This window comes from Sus scrofa, chromosome 1 (assembly GCF_000003025.6).
Source record: "Sus scrofa isolate TJ Tabasco breed Duroc chromosome 1, Sscrofa11.1, whole genome shotgun sequence".
Taxonomy (NCBI): Eukaryota; Metazoa; Chordata; class Mammalia; order Artiodactyla; family Suidae; genus Sus; species Sus scrofa.
In genome coordinates, this window is record NC_010443.5 from 130572654 (window position 1) to 130598730 (window position 26077).

The 26077-nt window shown below is 45.1% G+C and overlaps 2 protein-coding genes across 4 annotated transcripts in view; one reads left to right on the forward strand and one right to left on the reverse strand.

Annotated features, from left to right (window-relative positions):
- On the forward strand, window positions 1630-18927 carry RMDN3 (regulator of microtubule dynamics 3). 2 transcript variants are annotated; one of them, XM_005659746.3, is made up of 13 exons: window positions 1630-1785; window positions 2142-2329; window positions 4961-5153; window positions 5719-5862; window positions 11180-11468; window positions 12239-12341; window positions 15173-15233; window positions 16722-16797; window positions 16956-17033; window positions 17247-17345; window positions 17633-17686; window positions 17789-17869; window positions 18177-18927. In XM_005659746.3, the coding sequence occupies exons 2-13, from the start codon at window positions 2149-2151 to the stop codon at window positions 18228-18230; spliced, it is 1413 nt and encodes a 470-aa protein (XP_005659803.2). In that variant the 5' UTR covers window positions 1630-1785; window positions 2142-2148; the 3' UTR covers window positions 18231-18927. The 2 variants fall into 2 exon arrangements, with proteins under 2 accessions (XP_005659803.2, XP_003121641.2); XM_003121593.4 differs by having other exon boundaries at window positions 1701-1981.
- The window catches only part of RAD51 (RAD51 recombinase), a 47913-nt gene continuing 41596 nt past the window's right edge, over window positions 19761-26077 (reverse strand). The window contains exons 7-10 of one of the 2 annotated variants that reach the window (XM_021082812.1): window positions 22269-22382; window positions 21795-21924; window positions 21465-21586; window positions 19761-20769 (exon numbers count right to left, since the gene is read on the reverse strand). In XM_021082812.1, coding sequence (XP_020938471.1) covers window positions 20646-20769; window positions 21465-21586; window positions 21795-21924; window positions 22269-22382 — 490 coding nt within the window. In that variant the 3' untranslated portion in view covers window positions 19761-20645. 2 annotated transcript variants of the gene reach the window in all.

A 26077-nucleotide genomic window follows, 5' to 3' on the forward strand; every position in this document is an offset into this window, starting at 1 on the left:
ACCCCCACTGAATTATAATTTAACTCTTAAGGAATGTGGACAACTGTATTTTCCATAGTCCATAAAATCGTGTCTTAGTCTCTAAAATTACAAGTTGCATACAATCACAGGAGTAAAATGGAATTATAAAAGAGACCATGGGCCAGAGTTTCCGTCGTGGCTCAATGGTTAACGAATCCAACTAGGAACCATGAGGTTGTGGGTTCGGTCCCTGGCCTTTCTCAGTGGATTAAGAATCTGGTGTTGCTGTGAGCTGTGGTGTAAGTTGTAAACGCGGCTCGGATCCTGAGTTGCTGTGGCTCTGGCGAAGGCCGGTGGCTACAACTCTAATTCGACCCCTAGCCTGGGAACCTCCATATGCCACAGGAGCGGCCCAAGAAATGGCAAAAAGAAAAAAAAAAAAAAAAAGAGAGAGAGAGAGAGAGACCATGGGCCACAGGTGGGTTAAGAGAAAAAAAAGATTAACAGAAATTAGAATAAAAACAAACCTGAAATGCTATCTGAACAATCAGAGACCATCTCCAGTTTCAATCTCACCCAAATGTTAAAAAATATTATCATTAGGAGTTCCTTTGTGGTGCAGCAAGTTAAGGATCCCACTTTGTCACTGCAGGGACATTGCTATGGCATGGTTTCCATCCCTGGCCCAGGAACTTTCACATGCCAGGGCGTGGCCAAAAAAATTAAAAAGTAATTAGAGGAATTAATTTTATTTACATTTTGAAAATGAAAAAAGTTTGTAATAATCCTGTCCCTGATTAATGTAATAAAGTCAGCGCAAGGTTTAAGATTTTTATGTTTTTGTATACATGGGGGTATATTTGTTTTTCTTTTTTTGGCTACACACCCCACCCCTCCCCCTGTGTTGAAATTCCTCAGCCAGGAATCAGTTGCCTCACTGCTCTGCCACTCCCTATCCTTTAACCCACTGTGCCACAGGGGACTTCCAGGTGTAAGATTTTTGTTAATGCTGGGGTATGGTTCTATAAGTTTTTAGGTGTCAGATGGCAGAAGCTGACTCTGGAGTGTCAGGGACCTCTTGTGGATAATCAACAATCTATCTGTTCTAATTTGAAGGTCCAAAGGAACTATTGTCTAATGCTTAGTAAATGGTTTGAGCAAAAAGGCATAAACTGGAGTTTCTGATGTGGCGCAACTGGATTGGCGGCTTCGGGAGCCCTGGGCCACAAGGTTCCATCCTGGCAGGCACAGTGAGTGAAGGATTCAAGGCTCAGGTACACAACTGCAGCTAGGATCTGAACTCTGGCCTGGGAACTGCATATGCCTGTGGGGTGGCCAAAAAAGAAAAAAAAGCATAAACAAATTAAGCTGCAATCAAATAAAGTCTGAGTTATGACCGAGATTTAAGGAAAGGGGGCATTTTCCAGGTGTTGAAAGGGTCACTGTAGACAGAAAGAGTAGATGCAAAGGTAGTGTGAATATGCGGAGCATATTCAGAGAACACTAAGTCATCTGGTGTGACTGGAGGGAAATGGAACCCCAGCTGGACAGACGATGCGGGTTACTGCGAGAGCATCCAGCCCAGGGAGTTTCCCAGCTCTCCTCCTTTTCTTGATTTCTAGGTTCCACTTTCCCGCTCTCTGCTGGCTCCGCCCCTTTAGAAGTGCCCATGGCCCCGCCCCGTGAAGAAGCCTCGGTTGTCATCTCACCGCGCCTTCCTATAGGCTCGCGGGGATGATGGTTGACGCCGTTTGATGACGTCACGGTCATTGACAGCGCGAGGCTGCTGCCGCTGCCACAGTGGAAAGCGGCGGCGTAAAGAGGGTGAGACCCTGAGCTGAACTCCTGACAGTCCAGGGCTCCTTCAGAGGGCGCGGCCCGGAGACCAGGAGTTTGCAGCCAAGGCGGCGGGTTTGCGGTCTGCAGTGTCGTGAGGCTGGGCGAGGCGTTTGGAGGCCCAGCAACCTGACCCTGAAATCAGTCAGGGGGCGTGTTGGAGGGGAGGCTGCCTACAGGCTGGGTGAGCGGCGCCGGGGCTAGCGGAAACCTTAGGGAAGGGGGGATGGGAGCTCAGGGAAATCATCTCCAGGGGTTCGGCGTTGGGAATGGATGGACCACACTCACGAATCTCTCTCCCCCACTCCCGCCCGCTTGCTCCTGCTGGCTCACGCGGGCTGCAGGTGCAGCATGTCTAGTCTGGGGGCCTTGGGTGGCGCCCGCGCCGGGCTAGGACTGTTGCTGGGCACCGCCGCGGGCCTTGGATTCCTGTGTGCCCTTTACAGTCAGCGGTGGAAAAGGACCCGGCGCCACGGCCAGAGCCAGTCAAACTCCCTGGACTATACGCAGACTTCAGAGCCTGGACGCCACGGTAGGAGCTGGTCCTTTAAGGCCGTGCGCAGTGGCTGCTGAGGGATGGGTCTGGGGTCGGGGCTGCCTTTACCAGAACCCGTGGGACAGGATAACTGAGAAAGGAGTAGGGGGGTGAGGGCGGTGCCCGAGAGTTTCACTTTTGGGGAAAGTTTATTGAAAAGGAAAAGCAGTCTTCTATGTCTGTAGTCTTTCCCTTGTAATCCCAGGAGAGTGTGTGTGTATGTGTGTGTGTGTGTGTGTATATATATATATATATATATGTATATGTATGTTCTGGTCACAGTAGTTCTTTGTATATATTAAAGGCACTTGCTTAATGTGGATGAGATGTTTAATAAGCAAAGGAATAGTCCAAAAGAAGGCCAAAGGAAAAACTAATCTTATAGGAATTAAAATTTTTGAGGCATTTGTATTAAATTAGGTGTTAAAATTTGAAAGCACTTTGGAGACTATCTAGTCCAAGTTCTTTTAATCCTTCTTATGAGGAAGTACAGATTGAAGAAGCTTGGAGTTCCCACTGTGGCACAGTGGGTTAAGAACCTGCTGGGTCACTGAGGAGGTATGGGCTCAATACCCAGTGCCTTAGATTAAAGGATCTGACCTTGCTGCAGCTGGGCTGTAGGTCGCAGCTGGAGCTCAAGTTCACTCCCTGCCCCAGGAACTTCCATATGCCACATGTGCAGACATAAAATTAAAGGGAAAAAAAGAAAAGGATTGTGTGGGAGCACAGTCTTTAAGGCATTAGCCTGCTGTGGCCCCATTTGCCTGGCAAAGCAATAAAGCTATCTTTTTTTCCTTCACCTCCCCCCAAAAAAAGATTGTGTAACTTTCTTGAGGTTGTCACAGAGCAAGTTAAGTTCAGGATTGGGCCTGGTCACCTGGTCCTGTGGACTTGCCATACCATGGAGCTGGGAGTGCACTTACTTCAGCTGAAGCAGAATGTGGCTGACAGCCAATCATAGCTGAAATGGGTAATGTTTTCAGTTTCATAAAGCTTTCATGTTAGTTAACTCATTACAGTAGAGCATCTAGGGCTGGCTTAAATCACTCCCCTCATGATTGCATGATAGAGAAGCATTCAAATCATCTCACCCTGTGTTAATGGGAACGAGTGGTTTCTCTGCTTACCAAATGCCAGAAGGTTTGCAAGAGGAGTCTTCAAAGACTTCTTTTGCAATCACCTTAGATTGCAATTGTTTGTCAGCATTTTATAGCCTGGTGATAACCTAGAATTGCAAGTGTGCTTATCTTTCCTTTCTTTTCCTTGTATTGTTTGTAATTTCTTAGCAGTAGTCATTCTTCTATGGAGGTTGGGTGAAAGTGGCCACATTCCCAGGGAGCTTTCTTCCCCCCCCCCCCAGGGATCTTTCTTGCCTTACATAGTGGAACATTGTTGGGTGTGTATTGTAACCTGGCCTAGATTGTTACTGGATCTCCTTTAACAGCTTTATGCTTGCTTAGACTGTGGGTCCTGCCTTCCTGGTTTCCTTTCTGTTTTACATTTTCCAGTCCATTTGCCTTAGGGAGCTATCAGTTTTCCAGCATTTACTGTTAGAGCTAGAGCTCAATTCAGGGCTTGGCAATGGTGTTTCACCATGGGGTTTGGATGGGCTTTTTCCGGTGTACCTTTTCTTTCAGTAGCTGCCCCTTTTCTCTTTGCCCCTCTCTGATGATACTAAATGAAGTTCTTAAGAGGAGCTCAGAATTTTCTTTGCTATTCTTTGTGAAATGAAAGATCAGAATTTGAGTGAGCTCAGTTTTAGTTTTGCTCTGTGGTTTGTATTGACTGACTGGGATTTGGGGATGATATAGGCAGGTAAAGGTTTTTATTTCACTCTAGCAAGGTCACTGTCCTGCCTTCTAGGTACCACACTCTTGCAAGCATTTTACAGTATCTGCCATGGTCTGCAGTACTGCTGAGGGCTCTGGTGTGTAAGGTTTTTGGAAGAGAGGGCACTTGTTTAGAGATGTGACCTTTATTTATTTATTTTTTTCCTGGATATCCTGAAACTAAAACAACGTATTAAAAAAAAAAAAAAAAAAAAAAAAAGAGTTCCCGTCGTGGCTCAGCGGAAACGAATCTGACTAGGAACCATGAGGTTACGGGTTCAATCTCTGGCTTTGCTCAGTGGGTTGAGGATCCAGCGTTGCCATGAGCTGAGGTGTAAGTCGCAGACGCAGCTCGGATCTGGCACTGCTGTGGCTGTGGTGTAGGCCGGCAGCTACAGCTCTGATTGGACCCCTGGCCTGGGAACCTCCATATGCCGTGGGTGCGGCCCTAAAAAGGCAAAAAAAAAAACCAAAAAACAAAAAAACAAAAAACCACATTGTTCTCTGACCATCAAAGGTCTTTGTAGGAGTTCTCCTGTGGCACAGAGGGTTAAGGATCTGGAATTGTCACTGCAGTGGTTTGGGTCCCTGCTTCGGCACAAGTTCAGTCCCTGGCCAGGAAACTTACATAGGCCTCGGGTGCAGCCAAAAAAAAAAAAAAAAGAAAGAAAGAAAGAAAAAAAAAAGGCTTTGTAAATTGAACTCCAGTCAGAAGCAAGTATTCTTGAATTCTGGGTGCAAGATCTTTTCCTCTCTATCCCGTGGACATCATCACAGTCTCCTGTCTTCCTTCCTCCAGTGAGGCCCTTGAGGGCTGTCCCAGGTGAGGCTGGCGATGCTGCAGTGCTGTCCACTCTTCCACGAGCAGGGCAGGAGGAGGTACTGGACCGCCTGGAGTTTGTGCTGACCAGCCTGGTGGCGCTGCGGCGGGAGGTGGAGGAGCTGAGGAGCAGCCTGCAGGGGCTTGCTGGGCAGATTGTGGGGGAGGTCCGGTGAGTAATGCAGCCTCCTCTCCTGCCTTGCCTTGCCCCCAACACCCCAAATTTTCCCTGCCTTTCCAACTTTTTCGGCCTTTGCTTTCTGTCTCTAAGGATGAAACCAGTTTTGGTTTTGTTTTTGTTTTGCCACGTCTGTGGCATATGGAAGTTCCTGGGCCAGGGGTCGAAGCTGAGCCGCAGCTGTGATCTGTGCCACAGCTGTGGCAACACTGGATCCTTAAGCCACACAGCAGGAACTCCCAAAGCCAGTTTTATAGCTTCTCACCTAATTGGCAGGGCGGCCATATGAGTGATTCCTTGCCTTCCACAAGTTCTTGCTGCCTGTGGGCCCTCATGGCCTGTTGTAGCAGTGGAAATGCTTCGTTCTGACTAATCTGGTCTGCCATACGGCTGGGTCTAGGGAGCTGCTCTCCTTGCTGTCCTGCAGAGAGAGACCCAGGATTTTCTCCACTCTTGGCCCTTTAATGAGCAGCAGTTGTAAGAGGCTCCGTCATGGTTAGGAGGAAGGCAGGCTGGGTGGGGCCTAATGGTACCCTCTAGAAAGAGGCCTGCTTTTCAGATCCCACATTGAAGAGAACCAGAAAGTGGCTCGTCGGCGAAGGTTCCTGTTTTCCCGGGAGAGGAGTGACTCCACTGGCTCCAGCTCTGTCTACTTCACAGCCACCTCGGGGACCACATTCACAGATGCAGAGAGCGAAGGGGGGTGAGTCATCTCTCCTGGAGACAGTTGTGGCTTCAGCTAGGTTACATTTTGTAAAAGTAAGGTTTATAATGGAAAATTCATACCAAGCTGCTGTAAATAATTTTTGGAATTAAGTAAGGGTGTAAATAAATGAAATATAGGATAGTTGAAATAAGAAAAACCATCCACCTTACATCATCCAGTCAAAAGGATTTCCATTTGTTAGTAGCAGTTCGTGCCTGCATCTCTTATTTACTCTGAGTAGGTTTTTTTTTACGTAGTTATTATTATCTTTTATTTTTGTTCTCCTGTAACACTGGTTGGGTGTTTTCCTGTGTTATCACAAGGACTTGGTAAGCTGTGTTCTGTGACTGCGTTTCCTTCACTGAGTGGCTGAGCCAGGCTCACGGAGCTTCACAGATGAGCAGTGACTGACCTGAGTAATAATTGGAGGCCCAGCAGGTGTGACCTTACTGGGAGACAGGGCTGCAGGCAGGAGTTTGGTGGACAGCCTCCAAACCTGGTCAGGCTTTGGGATTCTAAAGCAATAGTCCCACTTTGAATCTCTGGTCCCAAGGCTGGAGTCTGAATGACATTTTTGCTGCGGAGCCCGATGCTCTCAGTGGCAGCCTCTGCCCTTATCTGCTTCAAGGTCCAGTCATCCACGTGGCCTGTGTGAGGTCTAGAGGCTGATCTCTCCTTGCTGGCCTCTGCTAACCTTTCTTCCACCTCGAGGAAAAGACTGACTAAGTAAACAGGCAAGCCTCTCTTGGGTCAGAATGACTGATTTAGCTGTAAACACACATGGCAACTGGAAGCTAGAACCATCCGTTGAGGATGATCTTTGCGGCATGACCCTCTTTAGCTGAAACACTTTATTATATTAGCTATCATTTATTCTTCCTCTGTGACAGACACTGGGCAAAGCACTTTGGGGAATTTCCTCACTTAGTCCTCACTAGGAGCCTATGAAGTAGGTGCTGTTCTCAGACGGAGACTTGAGGCTTTGTTTGATGCATGCTCGCCCCAGGGGTATAGCTCCTACGATCAGGCTCAGCCAGGCTCCTCTCCCATCTGAGGGATGGCTTGGTGGTCAGGGCACAGAATGGCTTCCACAGGAAGACATGTTGCCTGCCCAGAGCAGTACAGTCTGTTCTGTTTAGTACCTCTTACTCAGAAATTTCAGCCTTGTTTTCGTGTTTGAAGGATTGTATTCTCCTGCCTCTCATTTGCTTTTCTAATGAAAGAGTAGTATTACTGTCTTTTTCCATGTCACTGCCATTGGGCATCTGTGCTGAATTTGATTATTGCTCAGGTGGCTCTTGATACACCTGTAGTCTTGTAGAGAGGTTAGTCCTCCCTTATGACTGCAGTCGCCTGGGTTGTCTGATCCCTATTATCTGTGTTCTCAAGGGCACATGGAAGTGTCCCTTTTCTATTCAATTTACCTAGTACCTCTGGGCTGACACACGCTTCCAGAGGGCTGCGGTGGAGGGGACAACAGTGAAATGAGTAATGGACACATCTGGAGTTCCCTGGTGGCTTAGCAGGTTAAGGATCTGGTGTTGACACTGTTGTAGCTCTGGTTACTGCTGTGGCGCGGTTCAATCACTGGGCCAGGAACTTCCACATGCCATGGGCGCAGCCAAAAAAAGGGAATTGACACATCTGGACTGAAAAGAAAGGGTGAAGAAGTTGATAGTGAGCCCTGAGACTTAAGGAACCCCAGGAAGTAGGTCACTTGACATTTGAACTTTTAAGTTCATCTGAGGTATCGTTGATTTGCAATGTTGTGATCATTTCTTCTGTACAACAGTGATTCAATTATACATATATACACACCCATTCTTTGACATTTGAACTGTATGAGAGTGTATAACGGAAGAAGAGAGGTCACAGCTCTGCCTAAGACTAGGATATAGAACTCAAAGCCCTCAATCATGGTTTTAAGAAATTGTACAAACTTCTGGGGGCAGTAAGAACCAGGGAAGCCTGTGGGTGCTTCATGGCTTGGGGTGCTCACTGGGGCCATAAAGGGTAGGGCAGGGCTTCCGACTATCCATAGAGGAGTGAGATGAAGAATGGCTTTCTTTTTTGTTGTTTGTTGTTGTTGTTTTGCCTACACCTGAGACATGTAGAAATTCCCTGGCCAGGGATTGAACCTGCACCACAGCAGCAACCCAAGCCACTGCACTGACAATGCTGGCTCCTTAACCTGCTGTGCCACAAGGCAACTCCAAAGGGTGGCTCTCTTAATTACAGCTTCCGAAGGCTCAGCCTCACGACCCATCATCCTGTGGCACGTGGAAGCTGACGGTGGGTGTGGTGCAAGACTCTGGTTTAGCTGGCTTCTATCTGGAGCAGTGGCCATGGTCAGTGCCATATAGGTCAAGGGAGAATTCTGGGAGGAATTTGAGTACGTGGGCAGTACGTGGGTCCCAGAGAAGGAATGCTTTGAGGGATGAAAGGATAAGACGATGTGATGGGTGACTCTACTCTGCTGACAGCCCTCTTTCGTCCAAATAAAATAGCACCTTTGAGCTCCCAGGGGATTGACTGAATGTGTCAGAGTCAGAGTCCCTGGGTGCGTCTGTGAGCTTGTTCCTAGAGCATTGTACCAAACAAAGCTTTAGTCCCCTGGCAAAACCCAACTTGCCCTAAAACACCAGCTCCTTTGCCAGCATCCCAGCCAAGAGCAATTGCCTGCAGCCTCATCAACACTCCTTTATCACCTCATTATGCTTGGTCTTATCTTTGCCACCACTGAGTCTCTCAGGGTCAGCGTTCATGCCTGGTTGTCTTTGAATGCCTCAGCTCAGCACCTCTAAAGGGGCTTAGGAGTTGAAAGAAAGAAACAAAGAAACTTAATTGCTAGGAGGGGGTGTGTGTGTAACTGAGTCCTTGATCACTGACTTGGAGGCTCTCCTGTCCTCAAGGAGGACAGTTGGGCAGCTCTGGCCTCCCTTGCTTCAAGGGAGCCTCAGGTCCCAGCCCACAGGAGGAAGTGTGCCCCGCCCGAGTGCACAGGTCCAAAGGGCCTTTTCAAAGGTCCCTGCCTGTTCCTGACTCATCTCAAAAGCTGCCAGGCATGTGAAATAAAAGGGCCGCCCCTTTTTCTCTGGTGGATTTCTCTTGAGGTTGGTGGTCCAGGAAATGTGAGAATGCGGTGAGTGTCAAGACAGGAGCCCTTGTCACTCTGGCACATGATAAATCTCTTCTCAAGCCCTGGAACCCTTGGGCCTGATGGCAGCACTCACTCAGCAGGTGTTTGCCTGCCCACTGCATGTCAGGCAGCGGGGTTGCCGACTAGTGAGGCAGACCTCCTTGAAATGGGGCTTAGGTGCAATAAAAGGCTTCCTCATGCCAGCCTTTCTAGAGCCTCCTTGCCTCACAGGGTGACCAGCTCTCACTCTGGCTGGCAGCAAGGCCCCTCCCGACCTCTCCTTTTCCTTGTCCACCTGAGCTCCCTGGCCTTTAGAAAGATCACAGTGTTGTAGCACTTTCTCCTGGCTCAGCTCCCTGGAGAAACTGTGCTGATGCCAGGGCTCTAGCAGGAATAAGTGGGGTTCCTCACTGGGAGTGTCCTGATTTGCCGAGGCAGCCTTCAGCTGAGCAGGGAAGGGTGTCTCCCCTTCTTTCTGCAAGAGAAGGTGATGACACTCAGGCTCCCACCCTAAATAACCCATTTACCCATTTTGCCTTTGGGCCTGGCTGGGCTGAGTAGGGCAGTGGTGGACTCTGATTTGACTTTCTCTCTTGCAGCAGCTTATTGTCCAAGCCTCAAATCGGTAGGGAGTCTCTCTAGGCTGCCCATGTGTGGTCTTGCTCATCACCACTCAGGCTGGTTGTGAAATCTGACACCACTTTTCCTTATACCTTTATAGTTTTTACTGCAAATTGCTGGAGGAGAGAGATACTTAGATAACCTCTTAAAAAGCAAGGTTAGGAAGGTTTTAAATACCTTGCAAGTTCCTATAGTGGATGTTCTTGGAGCTCCATAGTTAAATGAGTCTGAAAGCTCCTCTATAGAGAAACCGCATGGATGGATCAGGCACCAGGTCTGGTTGCTCACTTGCTACTTGCCATCTCTGGCTTTCTGGATGATGACAGCACTTTGGCCTATGGCATTCAACCCCGGACTGTGGGCTGCCTTATAGATTACCTCATCTCTGCTTTAGGTCTGCCTTGCTTCACCCCAAGGGATCCTACCCCTTCATTCCAGGATGGAGGGAAACTTATCCCTAAATGATCCAAAGATCTTCCCTGTGCTTTAGAACCTTCTGGCTCTGACAGAACCTACTTTTCCTTCACTCAGTCTCGAGGGCTCTTTGGTGTCTGGTTGTGATCCCCTGGAAGCCTTACCTTTTGCTCTGCTCAGTTTTTGTCTGATTCAGTTGCTCATTAGGGAAAACACCATAATTAGCTGCTGGTGGAGGAGGCCAAGATCCAGGAGACACTTGGCTTCCTCTTCGGTGGATGCATCAGGGTTGGGCTCCCCAGGAGACACCTGGCTCTCAGTGGCCTCACAGACACCTTCCTAAGGGGTTCTGTCTGCATCTTCCTCCTTTTCTGTTTCCAGCTGCAAAGTTCCCCTCTCTGTCCGACTTCCTCAGCAAGTTCCCAAAATTTCCAAGGGCTCCTCCTATTGTGGTTTCGATTTGGTTGCTAACTTGGGATAGAGGTATACATTGAATTGAGAAAGAAAATGTGGGTATCTATGGGCGCCCATGGCCACGGAGGCTGGCACCCACCCATGTTGGCTGGCAGGTGCATTTGGCTGATAAAACAAAAATGATTGACAAACCCTTAGCCTGGTGAGCCATCTAGTTCAGATCAGCTCTACCTACATCTTAAGGTTGTTATCTTAAATTCTTCTTTATTCATAAGAATATATATATGTGTGTGTGTGTGTGTGTGTATATATATATATATATATATATATATATACACTCACTAAAGCAATCATATATGACACTAAAATATGGGGGGGGGAATTAACTCCTTTACCCTGAGATCTGCTGACATTTTGGTACATGTCTTTCTAGGTGTTCTTTTTCTGTTCTCTGGCAGACTTGGTAGCTAAGCAGGGGATCCTCATATTGGCCTCTGTCACAGGGCCCCCAGCTGGTCTCTCTTCCCTTCCAGATCATATTTCCCATAGGAACCTTTCTCTCAAGGACTAATTCCTGCCCCTAAATGGGGAGAATGGTTCTTTCTTGGTGCTTGGCACAACAGTGCCATGGAAAGTGCCTCTTTGTGGGTGGAGCCCAGACCCTAGGGGCTCTGAGGCTAAATAAGCCCTTCCCTTGACCCTGTCACTTACATTTCTCTGCCACAGTTACACAACAGCCAACGCTGAGTCAGACTACGAGCGGGACTCTGAAAGGGAGAGTGATGATGACGGGGAAGATGAAGTGAGCTGTGAGACTGTGAAGATGGGGAGAAGGGATTCTCTGGACCTCGAAGTAGAGGTGGCTTTGGGGCCGGCGCCTGGAGCCCTGGAGGCTGGAGGTTCCCCTGGCCTGGAACATGTGCTACCCCTCCTGCAGCAGGCGGACGAGCTGCACCAGGGCGATGAGCAGGGCAAGCGTGAGGGCTTCCAGCTGCTGCTCAAAAACAAGCTTGTGGTGAGGCTCCAGATGCCTGTCTGCCCTCCCTCCCCGCTGCTAACCCCCAGCCAATGAAGCAGGTCACTGTGTCACTGACCCTGCAAGGTGATGTGTCAGGAAGGGAAATGAGGGCGGGATGGCGAGTTTTGCATCTGCCTCTCGGGGTTGTACATCCTCTGCCAAGGAGGCCACACACCACCCCTAGGGGCCTGTGTGCTGCTGCCCCAGAGCATCCTTCCCTGCCACCACCAGGACTGCCAGCTGCCTCCTGTAGAGCTGCTGCAAAAGAGCTCCCTCTCTCTCCAATGGAGAACTGTTGAAAGAACTGGAAGGTTTTCGTCCTTTTATTTCTCTTGAGGCAGAGCCAAAGCTGCCTGGCCCATCTGAAGTTCTCATCACAAGTGACAAAGTGTGTAGGTCACCCAGCCACAGCTCCCTTTTCCTCAGGTTCACCGCTAGAATTTATCGCCATAAATGCCCCCAAAGTTAGAGTCTTTCCTTTTCTTGGGCATTCTCACAACTTTTTGTCAGCAAGACTCCTCTTACTGTGCCTCATTAAGTTGGAGTTGACCTTTCCTCCGTACAGTATTAGGGGGCCAGAATGCCCTCAGTCTGGGGGTTGTGCAATCTAGACTAGAGATGATGTCATCAGCTAATTGCAGGTGAGAAGTCACATAGGGCTGGATATCGGTGTTTGTAGCACACTCAGATGTAGGGTATGGGGAGGCCAAAACCCCAATTCTCTGTAGCTGAGCGAAGGAGGCCTCATTCTTCTGTTTGGTTTGCAGCATGGAAGCCGGCAGGACTTCCTCTGGCGCCTGGCCCGGGCCTACAGTGACATGTGTGAGCTTGCTGAGGAGGCGAGTGAGAAGAAGTCCCATGCCCTCAGTGGTGAGTGTGGACAGGTTCCCATGGGAAGGCGACTGATTCTGGGGGTGAGCCAGCCCATTGTCTTACAGCCCAGGGGAACTGCCAAGATGCAGGCTGTCGGGGCTCAGCTGCTAGGGACAGACTGGCTCCCGAGGACCCACTTCCTCGGGAGATGGAGAGCAGCCTCTGCATTTCTGCACATCGTGGTGCTTGAGTAACACAAGTGTATATGACTTTAGAAGTAAAGCTGACCTGTTAAGTGCACAGGTCCACTTACGTGTGGGTTTTTTTCAAGAGGAAACACTACATTACTAGTCTTGAGGTTGGTTGGAACCCAGGATACAAAGGGCTAAGTTACATGTAGATTTTTGACTGCGGTGCCTTAACCCCTGTGTTGCTCAAGGGTCAACTGTGGTTGTATCACAAGTTTTGGCGCTCATTTCTCAATTACAAAGGGCAAAACCTTTCCTAACCTGAGGTTTTTTTGCTGCTGCTTTTAGGAATCTGGGTTCAGTCATGGAGCCTGCATGGCAGGTGTTTAGGAATATAATGAGTGGAGTGTGTTTGCTGAGCACCCGGAAGGAGCAGTTTGGAAGCATACTGCTAGCTTCGAAGTCCCTGGGGTCTGGTTGGCAACTCTATAGTCAGAATCTGTACACAGGGGTATAGGGTGCATCTGACTTGTGCCAGGTTCAGGGCGCATCTTCTCAGTCAAGAGGTTGTTGAGAATCCTGGGATTTTTAAAGCGAGACTGGTTTTGTGGGGAAGATGATGTGTACTGCCTAGTTACACATCCTTTGAGTCAGGTACCATCAATGGACTTCCAGATTTTGTGATTCAGTTATTCAGAGTAACTGAACTATCTCAAGTAGATTTGTCTGGTTTCCCACTTTTGTAAGTACAGCCTTGCAAACACTGAATTTTTGATAACATAGAATCTGACAGTACCTCAAAGTCATTGTTCTAAACAGTAGATTTCTGCCAATATGGAAAGAACAGGTCGGTTGTGTTCAATGTTTGATATAGACCTTCAGAAAACCCCCTGGAAGTTTTAACAAAAGGGGCTTGTTTAATTACTACTTCCTTCTTTTCAAAACAGTTTCTGCTTCCCCTCCTCCATTTCAGGTGAGGATTCTGATCAGCCTTTGGGGGTGATTTTTGGATTCTTGGCCGCAACAAACTTTCCTTTCCCTTTTGATCGCCTCTTAATAGTAACAGCCAGTGTGAACCCTGAAAAAGTAGTGGGGCAGTGGGTCAAAAAGGAATGGCTGCAGCCAGCACTGGTCCCAAGCTTAGCACCCTGGGACAGATTTGTTCCTGCTAGAGGTCAGGTGACTATGGAGTGGCACTGAAGGCTCTGCTCTGGGATTCTGGCTTTTTTAGGACCATCCTTGCTAGATCTATATGTCTTCATTTTGTTTTGGCTCCAGAAGCTGGACCACTAGGAGGCAGTAGGAACCAGTTGCCTCATTCTTCACCTTTATTTTCCTAGTGAGATAGTGCTTTGAAGGAGGCAGAGAGAAGTCCCCTAAGAGACAGTGTCCCTCAGTGATGGGGCTGTATGGGTTTTCTGCTTAGAGGAATGTAGGGTTCTCATCCACTGTCGTTAACCACCTCAACACATTACTTTTGTTCCATTCTATGGTCTCTTCCAAGGCTTCTCCATTAAAAATTTTTAAATAAACTTTATTAAAAATTTTAAATTGAAGTATAGTTGATTTATGTTTCTAGTGTACAGCCAAGAGTTTCAGTTATATATATACAGATATGTGTACATATATGTCTGTGTGTATATAGATAGATAGATAGACATGTAAAGTCTATCTTTTTATCTTTTTTGTTTTGGCCATGCCCATAGCATGTGGAAATTCCTGGGCCAGGGATTGAACCTGTGCCACAGCAGTGACCCAAGCCACTGTAGTGACAATATCAGTTCCTTAACTTGCTGTTTCACAGGAGAACTATATTTATTTTTCAGATTCTTTCCCATTTTAGGAAAAGATACTACATGATATTGGATATGGTTCCCTGTGCTATAGTAGGTCCTTAGTGTTTATTTTATATATGGTAGTCTGTATCTGTTACTCCAAGATTTCAGATTTATCCTCCCTCCCCCTTTCCCTTTGGTAACTTTAAGTTGTGAGTCTGTTTCTGCTTTGTAAATAAATTCATTTTGCAGTGTGCTCTTTTCTCTAGAGTATAGACGGGATAGACTCATCTCGAGGGCTGTAGCTCCCTTGATGTTATAGGGGACCTCTGTCAAGAGCCTGCATGGGTTTAGGCTTTGATTTGTTAGTTTTGGTGCCTGGAAAACTGGGGTAAGACTGCGTGAGAGTCATCTTTGGTCAGACCTCAGTCCATTTGGCTCTGCTGAGGAGTTCTGGCCTAGAGCCATGATTAATGTTCCTAGATTATGGATCCTCTTGGGAATTTGATCAAAGCTATGGATCCTTTACCCAATAAAATGCCCACTTACCTAGAATTATACACAACTTCAAAGGGATTCATGGACAGCCTGAAGCCTATCCACAGACCCCAAATCACTAACCCTCCAGGGAAATGGTTTACTGGGGACAGTTTCTGATTGCTTTTGAGTCCTTTTATATTTGAAATGCTTTGAGCATTTCAGGTGGGTGTTATAAGGTAACTGGAGCAGCTGATGACAAGGTTGAAACAGAAGTCGTCCCTGAGAAGCTGTTTGAAGCTCTTGATTCTGCTCACATGCACACCTATTTACAATTCCACCTTGGGTGGGGACTGGTGAGAGCTGGAGCAGTCATTCTTTCACAGCCTTTCCTGTGGAAGGGTGCGTGGGAGCCCTTTGTTAACTCTGGATCCCCTCTGTCCTACAGGAAAAGAAGCAGCGGAGGCCGCCCTGGAGAAGGGGGATGAGAATGCTGAAAGTCACCAGTGGTAATAACACCCTGCAGGGGAGAGCCAGCATGGGTTAGAGTGGAGGAGAGCCCTTTCTTTTCTCTGCCTTGACCAGAGGGGCCAGGAGAGGGAGCTCAGACATTTATTTCCATATGTCCCATCCTACCCAAGCTAGAGACCCAGGGGTTTTCTTTGGGAAGTGTCTTGAAGGTGAGACGAGGGAGAGTAAGTAGTACAGCTTTCTGTTGCGGCGTGGAGAAATGAGTAGCTTTGTTAGTCACCCTACAAAACTTGTGGGTTCTTGGTTCCTCAGGGAGGCTGGGACATTTGCAGCTCCCCTCCTCACAAGCTCTTCATTCCTCTAGCTTCTATCCCTGGCTGGTGATGGACTCTGGCTTCTTCACTTGGCTTGCGTGAAGAAAAGTAGATGTGAGCTCACCCCCGGAAGTTTAGTAGTCAATTTATTAGTTTACAAAAACATCAGCCCTGTTTGTGGTCTCATGAGGCAATAGTTCTGCCAGCTTGCATGGGTCAGAACCAAACTGTGTCCAAGGGCCTGGTTCTAGCACCTCAGAGTTTTAGTGACAGTATTCCTTTCCCACCTCCCTGCTTGCTTCCCATAACTGCCTTCAGATCATGAGCTGAGAGAGGCTGCTTCTCTATCTATTGCTGAAGACTTTGTCTCTGTAGTGGCTCTCTCAGAAGCCAGGTCACTGTTACTTGGGTATCACAGATGCTGTTTTCCTTGAGGCTCCTGGGCTCCCAAGAATGGAAATAGACTTCCGGCTTTCTTAGCTACTTTTGGGGAACTAAAAGTGGATATGTGCTTCTGGAATATACTTGGATATTTAGTAAATACACGAAAAAGCAACTTGGGCCTTTCGATACTTACTTGTCAACTGTGCTTCTAAAAACAGTGTTAGAGGGGGGTCAGGTAATAAGACCTTTGTTTCTGAAGGCAGAAGATGGGAAGCTGGCTGGCTTTGTTCCCCTGAGAGGGAGGAAGTGGAGGAGAGAGCTGAAATCGGAAGCCTTTTTTTCCCTCTGCTGCTTTTGGTTCCCAAGCTAACATTAGAAATTCCTAGAGTATCCCATTCCAAAATAGCTTCCCAAGGCTAACGAGACCTTCTTTTATTGTCTATTCAGGAGACAAAAAACAATATGCTCAGGTCTCATACACTTTGATGCTGATTTTTAGATACCTGCTTAAGTTCTTATGACAGCTGTGGCTATGCTCATTATGAGGGGATATCTGGAGATTTGCGACCTTGCTTAAATACTGTGAAAGACTCACCTTTTCTGTACCTAGTGTACTTTGGAGAACTGTGAGCCTACCACTGTATTTGCTAAAGCATATGAATTGGGACCACAGGTCTATGAGAAGAGGAATTGTATACAGATGGAAATGTTATTTTCAGCTCTGGATGTGGGCACAGGGGCAGTGCAATGAGGGCATGGGTGGGAAGCCTATTCCTGGCAGGGATGGTACTTAGTCCTTGGCCTGAGCTTGCTGCTGCTTCCCCCTAGGTATGCAGTGCTTTGTGGTCAGCTGGCTGAGCATGAGAGCATCCAGAAGCGCATCCAGAGTGGCTTTAGCTTCAAGGTGAGGAAAGGGTTCTCCTCCTTCCCTGGTGCTGATCTAGACCAGATTCCCTGCTCCATCCTACCTCCTTGAGAAGGGTGTTCCTACAGCTTCTGTGGCTTGCTCCTCTTCCCTTAATAACTCTTGAATATGATCTTCGTTTATATTTCCCCCCTCAGGAACATGTGGACAAAGCCATTGCTCTCCAGCCAGAAAATCCCATGACTCACTTTCTCCTTGGCAGGTGGTGCTACCAGGTGAGCCAAATTCCAGGGTTTAACATGAGGGCCCTAAAAGTCCTGAGACACTGATCACCTTGGAGGATCACCTGGTCTGGCTTATGTGTCATTTCCTCCAAACAGTCAAGTTAGTGGTGATTGGATCCACTCCTATTTGCTTTCCATAAAGAACATTCAGTGTTCCTAAAGATACTTAAGTTTTTTTGGTAATACCTTGATCTTTTGTGGCAGGTCTCTCACCTGAGCTGGCTAGAAAAAAAGACTGCTACAGCCTTGTCTGAAAGCCCTCTCAGTGCCACCGTGCAGGACGCCCTCCAGAGCTTCCTAAAGGTATCGGGAAAGGAAGGGAGTGGTGGACAGCAGCCAGAAAGGCCAGAGCGACTTTGTTTTCCCTAAGGACATTTTGGGAGGGGTTTCTGGTAGAGGGCAGGTTTATGTGTGCTTGTTCTACAGGAAAATTAGCACTACCAAAGAGCTTAAAAAAAAAAAAAAAAAAGCAGATTCCCAGACTCACTGAATCAGTCTCCAGGTTGGGCACTGGACCTCTCTATTTAACCAACTCTAGTCTGATTTCGACTTTGGGAACCCTTTACTAAAATGCCTTCTCCCATCTCTAGGCCGAAGAACTGAAACCAGGATTTTCCAAAGCAGGAAGGATATATATTTCCAAGGTAAACTTGCCTGCCTGAATTCCTGAAAGTGTACATACATACTCTTCCCCTTCTAGTTCCTGGTGGCATTTGTGCCAGGTTTTCACTGTTGTCTCTTTTCAGTGCTACAGAGAACTAGGGAAAAACCCTGAAGCAAAACAGTGGGTGAAGCTGGCCCTGGAGCTGCCAGATGTCACTAAAGAGGTAATAAATACTTCAGAGCTTTTCTAACACTGGGATCCTTCACTGTGTGACCTTCTCAGGAAAGAATATTGTATCTTGAGGTCGTCTTTCCCTCCAAGAGGGTGCACTTCCGCATGTGGGCTTTCTTATACATCCCACATAGGAGAGGGGACAGATTTCATAGGCTTCAAGCTATCCTGGGAAAGTAGGAAAAAAAGACTATGATAACAGCTCAGAAAGGAAGCAAAGGGCCCATTCTCAGGCACCAGAGGTGTGGGAAATGTTGGTTTAGATTCTGAGTCCTAGTCTTATTCTCTTGTCTTCCTAGGATTCAGCTTTCCAAAAGGACCTGGAAGAATTGGAAGTAATTTTAGGAGAATAATCACATTTCAGTGGCCTTCATGACTTGAGAGGGAGGAAAAAAAGAAAATCAAGTCTTTTTTCCCAGAGACCTTGCTTAGATCAGGAAACTTAACAAGACTGGTTAAGGGAGTATCCTGACTCCTGGGTCTGCCTGCTACCTGCAACCATTCCCCAATTTCTCCCTACTGTCCACTGGTTAATTTATTCTAATCCCTTATCCAATCTGAAACTGGGGAAGTACTTGAGGCCTGGGTTTTCTGTCGTTCTCTCACTAAAGTGAATTCTTGAAAAATCAAGGCTAGTATAATATCTGCCCTAGGCCTGAGTGTGGGTAGAGCACTGAAGACTGCCTTCCACCTGCTGGTGAGGTGGATGAATGTTAAAGAGCTATAGGAACAAAACACAGAACTTGTACTCTCTAATCGTTTTCACTGATTAATAATATTCAATACCAAAGTATATAGTCCTAAGATTACTCCCTAACCTGCCAGAATAAAAGCGTCAGGGCAGGCCATGGGTATTGCCTCTTTTTACCTATCATGTGGATTCTAACTATATTCCTGGGCCAAGGGCTGGACCACCTAACTTCCAGAGTCCTGGCAGCTTTTGGAATGAAAGAAATACATAAGATTTATGAGATTGTTAAAGTGATGATCTGAGGAGTTGCCTGGAATATATTTTGGTACAAAATTGAAATAAACCAAATTTAACTAGAAGTGATTATATTCTTTTTTCCATGCTTGTTATCAGCTACTTTCTCTCTCTCTCTCTCTTTTTTTGCATTTTAAGGGCTGAACTTGTGGCATATGGAAGTTCCCAGGCTAGGGGTCAAATCAGAGCTGCAGCTGCTACCCTATGCCACAGCCACGTGGGATCTGAACTGTGTCTGCAACCTACCACAGTTCACGGCAATGCTGGATCCTTTACCCTGCTGAATGAGGCCAGGGATCAAAGCTGCATCCTCATGGATACGAGTTGGGTTTGTTACTAAGCAACAGTGGGAACTCCCTCAGCTACTTACTCTTGCTTGCTTCTTCCATAACTGTTTCCCACTACACAGGCTATTGCAGAAAAATAGCACCAAATAGCTTAGAATAAGCTCTTTGGTTATTGCTACTTCCAGAGAAAATTTTAGTTACATGTAAACACAGGTAAGAGCTTATTTTTAGTCTAACAAGGGCCTGTACCAACTAAGCAGGTATACCCTGGTCCTCTTAGGACCAATAGCACAAAGTCTAAGAAAAGACCTAAGAGGTATATTCTGTTCTTTAAAGTGAGGGAACAGAACTGTTTTTAAAACAAAGCTGCATTAGGTTGTGTCATCCTATCTCCCTACAAACAGGAGGATTAACACAGGCAACAGGAGAGATTTGCATTGCCTCTCCTCTTGATACTAGCTGAGAGGTCCTTTGAAATTGGAAGAGCTGGTTAACACCCATCCTGAGTAGAAGTCTGAAGGAGAAGGAGTATCTGAAACCCCTGAAGTAGAATAATCTGGGTATGTACCAGACCTATACAATACAAAACAAAGGCCAGAGAAAAACCATGGTGTAGCCATCTTATAATAATCTCTATTAAGTGGAAGGAGAATAAACAGGATCATCTGAATGTGGAGCTTCCCTTCTAAAGTTTCGATTTTAAAGCAGTATTAAGTGATTCCCCACCCAGTGCTAAAAGAATACTGTGAAGGCCCTATCTTAAAATATACAGCTTGTACCAGAGTAACTCCTCTAGCCAGCACATTTACTACAAATAACTACTTTATTAGCAGCTCCACAGTGAATTTACTTAAAGAGCTTCTGAAATGTTTAAGACTCCAGAACTCTCTTGAATTGCCTTAGCATTAAAAAATCAAGTAAGTGATAAAGAGCTGTTGGCCCAGCGGGCCTACTCCATACCCTTATCTAACAGTGAATTCTTATATACGATAATTCAGAAACACAAACTTAAAAACCTGCTTCTGACTTAACAGTTTTATAAACAGAGAAAAAGAAACCTGTGAGGAGATCCATTCTCTTTGTACATAGCTCAGGCATCTTTTTTTTTTTCAACATTATTCAGACAGTGAGAGAAGTCATGCCTGCCTCCCTAGCTTTAGTTCTTCAAGAGACCTAAGACTGTCTAGTAGACAGCAGTTAATCCTGAGTCAACTCCAAGGCACTATGATGTCAAAGGTATTTCATACCTACCCCCCAAAACCAAAGAATTCACAGAGAGATTAATACACTCTAGAAGGAATAAACATTTCAGATCAGCTTGTGACTACTGACCTGCTCGTGTTTACACCATAAAAAAGCCAATATAATAGCTGTTTTCCTGGAAGCCTTTTCCTGGCAGTCACAGCTGAAAGAGGCCTGGGAAGAACCCCAGGGAGCAGTCCTCTCCATTAGGCTGCAGCACTTCAGGTTTGTCACAGGGTAAAAATCCCAATGATTCAGTCTTTGGCATCTCCCACTCCATCCGCATTGATGGCAAACATAGCTTCAGCTTCAGGAAGACAAGGAGAGTCATAGATTTTGCAGATTCTTGTTTCCCCTCTTCCTTTTCTCAGGTATAGTCTGAGGCAAAGACACAGGCCAAAGCACCAAAGTTATAATTTAAAAATTCTATTCCTGGAGTTCCCATTGTGGCTCAGTGGTTAACGAATCTGACTAGGAACCATGAGGTTGCGGGTTCGATTCCTGGCCTCACTCAGTGGGTTAAGGATCCAGTGTTGCTGTGGCTTTGGTGTAGGCTGGCAGCTGTAGCTCTGATTGGACCTCTAGCCTGGGAACCTCCATATGCCACAGGAGCGGCCCAAGAAATGGCAAAAAGACAAAAAATAAATAAATGAATAAATAAAAATTCTATTCCTATTTATGATAGATCTAAAACCTTTTTAGGCATATGTACTTCCTAGAAGGACTGGGGATCTTTCTGCATTCTTTAGGGCACTTCCAATTCGAGAAGAATCCATTTCTCCATTTCTGTTCTACTTCCTGCCCAAGAGGATTTTCCATATCGAAACTTTTTTTTTTTTTTTAATAATGAGAGACATAACACTTCTTCATATTCATCCTTCCACATTTGAGTACTTTTAATTCTTTTATGAACTAAAAGGAAACACTGTTCTAACCAGAGCATGACAATTAAGCTAAGCAAGGGCTCCTGTGTCTGATTACTCAACAGCAGCTTTAACAGGGTTTAAATGGAAATGTTATCATCACAGTTAGTATGACATTACAGGATGAAGCCATCTGTCCCATCACTTTACCTTGTTGTTGAGGCATGAGCAATGATATTTCCTCCAATAGGTTTTTTAGGATCTGCAGCAAACATGGCTGCTCCATCCACTTGGGCTACCACCTGGTTGGTGATTACCACTGCTACACCAAACTGACAGGGAAAGGATAAATATTTTTTGTGGTCAATATTCCAAGAACCTTATTGCTGCCAACCCTACCCCCATAAAGAATGAATGACTCAAGTCTCTATATCTGATATCTTGACGTTACCAGGCCCTGGTATCCTGGCCTCCCAGCTAGGCGCTTAGAATTCACGGCTCCTGAAAGTAGGCATTCTCTGTCCCTACCCCACAACTCACCTCATCAGCAAGTCGCAGAAGCATCCGCAGAAACCTGGCCAAGTGCATCTGCCTGGCTGAAAGCTCACCTCGACCCGAATAGTCCGTTCTGTAGAGGGCGGTGGCACTGTCTATAATTAGCAGTGCATACCTACAGGGAACATGGATTTTCTGAAGTCTACTCCTAGCCTACCTGTGTCAGAATCTGCTTCCTTCCTCACTACCCTAAACTTTCATATTTACAGTTATTTATTTATACAACATCCATTTCTGAGTTGACCTATAACAAAGTAGAATTTCTAACAAGTTCACGTGGATTAAGGCTTCATACTTTAATGGTGACTTGACCTAAACTACAAAACAGGGTTAAAATAGGAACTAAAACTTCAATCTCCCCATTTTTAATTCAAGCTACTGTCAAACTGGCCACAGCCTATACAAAATTCAGGCTAAGGGCTCTGGGAACATGTTGAGTATTTTCTGTTGACCACACACCTGGACTCTACCATCATGGCTGATGCTTGATAAAGGAGCTGGGTCTGGTGGTCTGTGTTGAACGCCCGGGCATATGCTACGTTATCCAGGACATCACTGCCAGAGAGGCCGTATCTAGGAGAAAGAACATTCTGAAGCTGCACACAGAACTCGGGCAAATGGGCAAGTCAGAAATTCATCTCTAACCACAAAATTACCTGGATGAGTAGGTAAGAAGTGATAGAAGGTTAAAGACTATAACTCCCTTTTGTTAGGGAGCCTAGGCAAATTATAGAGAAAGAGATGACAGAAGCAACTACTTTAGAGTAGCTCTACCTGGTAGGACTTCAGAATAAATCACATCTATTCTCTGAGATTCCTGAACCAAAATGAGAATGTCCAAATATAAGGAAACAATGTTCTGGAAAAACCAAGGGGAGCATGACAGAATTATGACTGAGACAAAAAAAAAATGAATCACTCAAATATCAAACAAATTCAGATAAACTGTTGTTATATAGGAATAAAACCCAAGCAAGGACTTAAAATTGTTAAGTGTTTCAAGAGAATTAAGTACATTTCATCTCTACTTTCTCCTTTTTTCTTGCTAGTAACTAGTTACAGCTATTATAGAATATGGCACATGTATCTGGTATGGTTAAATAAGTGATACCTTAATTCATCTTATATACCTCAATGATTTTTTTCACCCTTTGCATTTAAAAATACCTCCCAGAGTTCCCTGGTGGCCTAGGAGTTAAGGACTCAGCATTATCACTACTGTGGCTCAGGTTTGATCCCTGGCCCAGGAACTTCCAGATGCCAAGGGCGTGGCCAAAAAAAAAAAAAAAAGAACCATGTTGGCTTTTCTCTCAGCGAATTCACAGAGAAAGTTATGGGGAGCTCTGTGCTTACATTCCTAAAGTAGCATATGGAATTTTTAATTCTCCTCACTTAGAAAATTTAGTTGGAAATAAGCACCCTCTCTTAGTGTTTCTAGAACTTCCTTAAGGATAAGAATAACTTGTAAAAAAAAAAAATAAATTCCAAGGCTTAAACCAGACTTAATGAATCACAATTTTCAGGGAAGAATCATGGTAATTTGCATATTTAACAAATACCTGGCACATGAAAAGATGCCCAACATTATTAATCGCTAGGGAAATGCAAATCAAAAGCACGGTTGAGATATCACCTCACACCTGTCAGAATTATCGAAAAGAAAGTAAGTGTTGGTAAGATGTACACAGAAGGGAACCTGCATGCACTGTTGGCGGGAATGTGAATTGGTGCAGCTACTATGGAAAACAGTGTGAAGACTGCTCAAAAAAACTAAAAATAGAACTGTCATATGATCCAGCAATCCAACTCCTGGGTATTTATTTGAAGAAAATGACAAGACTAATTCAGAAAGATATATCCCAATGTTCATAGTAGCATTATTTACAACAGCCAAGATACGGAAGCAACCTAAGTGCCAACAATAGATGAATGGATAAAAAAGATGTGAGATATATATCTATATATTTTTTTCATATTCAGTGGCATACTACAAAGCAATAACAAATAATGAAATTTTGCCATTTGCAAAAACATGGATGGACCTGGAGAGTATTATGCTTAGTGAAATATGTCAGAGAAATACTGTATGTTATCACTTATATGTAATATTTTAAAAATAAACAAATGAATATAACAAAATAGAAACAGACTCAAAGATATAAAGAACCAATGGCTGCCAGGGAGAGGGGCGGGGGAGCGGCATAATAAGGGTAGGGGATTAAGAGGAAGAAACTACTATATATAGAAAAAGTAGTTCCCTTGTTGTGTAGCAGGTCAAGGATCTGGCATTCTTACTGCAGTGGCTTGGGCTGCTGCTACAGTGCAAGAGAAATCAACAACACAATAATAGCAGGGGACTTTAGCAACCCATTTATAGCAATGGACAGATCATCCAGACAGCAGATCAACAAGGAAATACAGGCCTTAAATGATGCATTAGACCAGATGGACTTAATAGATATTTATAGAATATATAATAAAATATACTTAAAGATATTTATAGAATATACCATTCAAAAGCAGCAGAAGACGCATTCTTCTCAAGTGCACATGGAAAATTCTCTAGGATTGATCACATTCTGGGTCACAAATCAAGCCTTGGTAAATTTAAGAGAACTTAAATCATATCAAGCATCTTTTCCAACCACAACACTATAAGACTAGAAATCAATGACAAGAAAAAACTGCAAAAAATACAACTAAGTGAGACTAAGCAATATGCTACTAGACAACCAGTGGATCACTGAAGAAATCAAAGAGGAAATAAAAAAATACCTAGAGGAGTTCCTGCTGTGGCACAATGGGATCAGCAGTGTCTTTGGAGGGCTGGGATGCAGGTTTAATACCCTGCCAGACACCATGGGTTCAGGGTCTAGTGTTGCCACAGTTGTGGCATAGGTCACAACAGCAGCTCGGATCTGAATCCTGGCCTGGGAATTCCACATGCCACAAAGTGGCTAAAAAAGAAAAAAAAAAGTTCCTAGAGATGAAGGACAATGAAGACACAATGATCCAAAATCTGCAGGATGCAGCAAAAGCAGTTCTAAGAGGAAAGTTTATAGCAATAAAAGCCTACCTAAGGAAACAAGAAAAATCTCAAATGAACAATCTAAACTTACACCCAAAATAACTAAAGAAAGAAGAACAAACAAAACCCAAAGTTAGTAGAAGGAAAGAAATCATAAATATCAGAGCAGAAATAAATTAAATAGAAACAAAAAAAACAACAGAAAAGATCAATGAGGAGTTCCTGTTGTGGCTCAGTGGTTAGCAAATCCGACTAGGAACCATGAGGTTTCAGGTTAAATCCCTGGCCTCAGTTAGTGGGTTAAGGATCCAGCATTGCTGTGAGCTGTGGTGTAGGTCGCAGATGCGACTTGGATCTAGCGTTGATGTGGCTGTGGGATAGGCCAGCGGCTACAGCTCCGATTTGACCCCTAGCCTGGGAACCTCCATATGCCACAGGTGTGGCCCTAGAAGAAACAAAAAAAGAAAAAAGACCAATGAAACTAAAAGCTGGTTCATTGAAAAGATCAACAAAATTGAGAAACCCTTAGCCAGACTCATCAAGAAAAAAAGGTAGAGGACTCAAATCACTAGAATTAGGAAGGTAAAAGGAGAAGTTACAACCGATATCACAGAAATACAAAGGATCATAAGAGACTACTAAAAGCAACTTATGCTAATAAAACAGACAACCTAGAAGAAAAGGACAGATTGTTAGAAAAGTACAATCTTCTAAGACTAAACCAAGACGAAATAGAAAAGATGACTGGATCGATCACAAGGACTGAAATTGAAAATGATTTAAAGACTTCCAACAAACAAAAGTCCAAAACCAGATGGCTTCATGGGAGAATTCTATTAAAAATTTAGAGAAGAGTGGGGAAAAAAAATGTATACATGTAAGAGTAACTTGGCCCCCATGCTGTACAACAGAAAGAAATTAAAATAATAAAACAAGAAAAAAAAATAGAGTCCATATGGGGGAAAAAAAAAATTTAGAGAAGAGTTAACACCTGTCTTTCTGAAACAACCTAAATGTCCATCGACAGAGAGCTAAAGAAAATGATGTACATATATACAATATTACTCAGCCATAAAAAGGAATGAAATAATGCCATTTGCAGCAGCATATGGATGGACCTAGAGATTATCACAATTAGTGAGACAATGAAAGACAAACATCATATAACATCACCTATATGTGGTATCTAAAAAAAGGATACAGATAAACTTATTTGCAGAACGGAAACAGACTTAAGGAC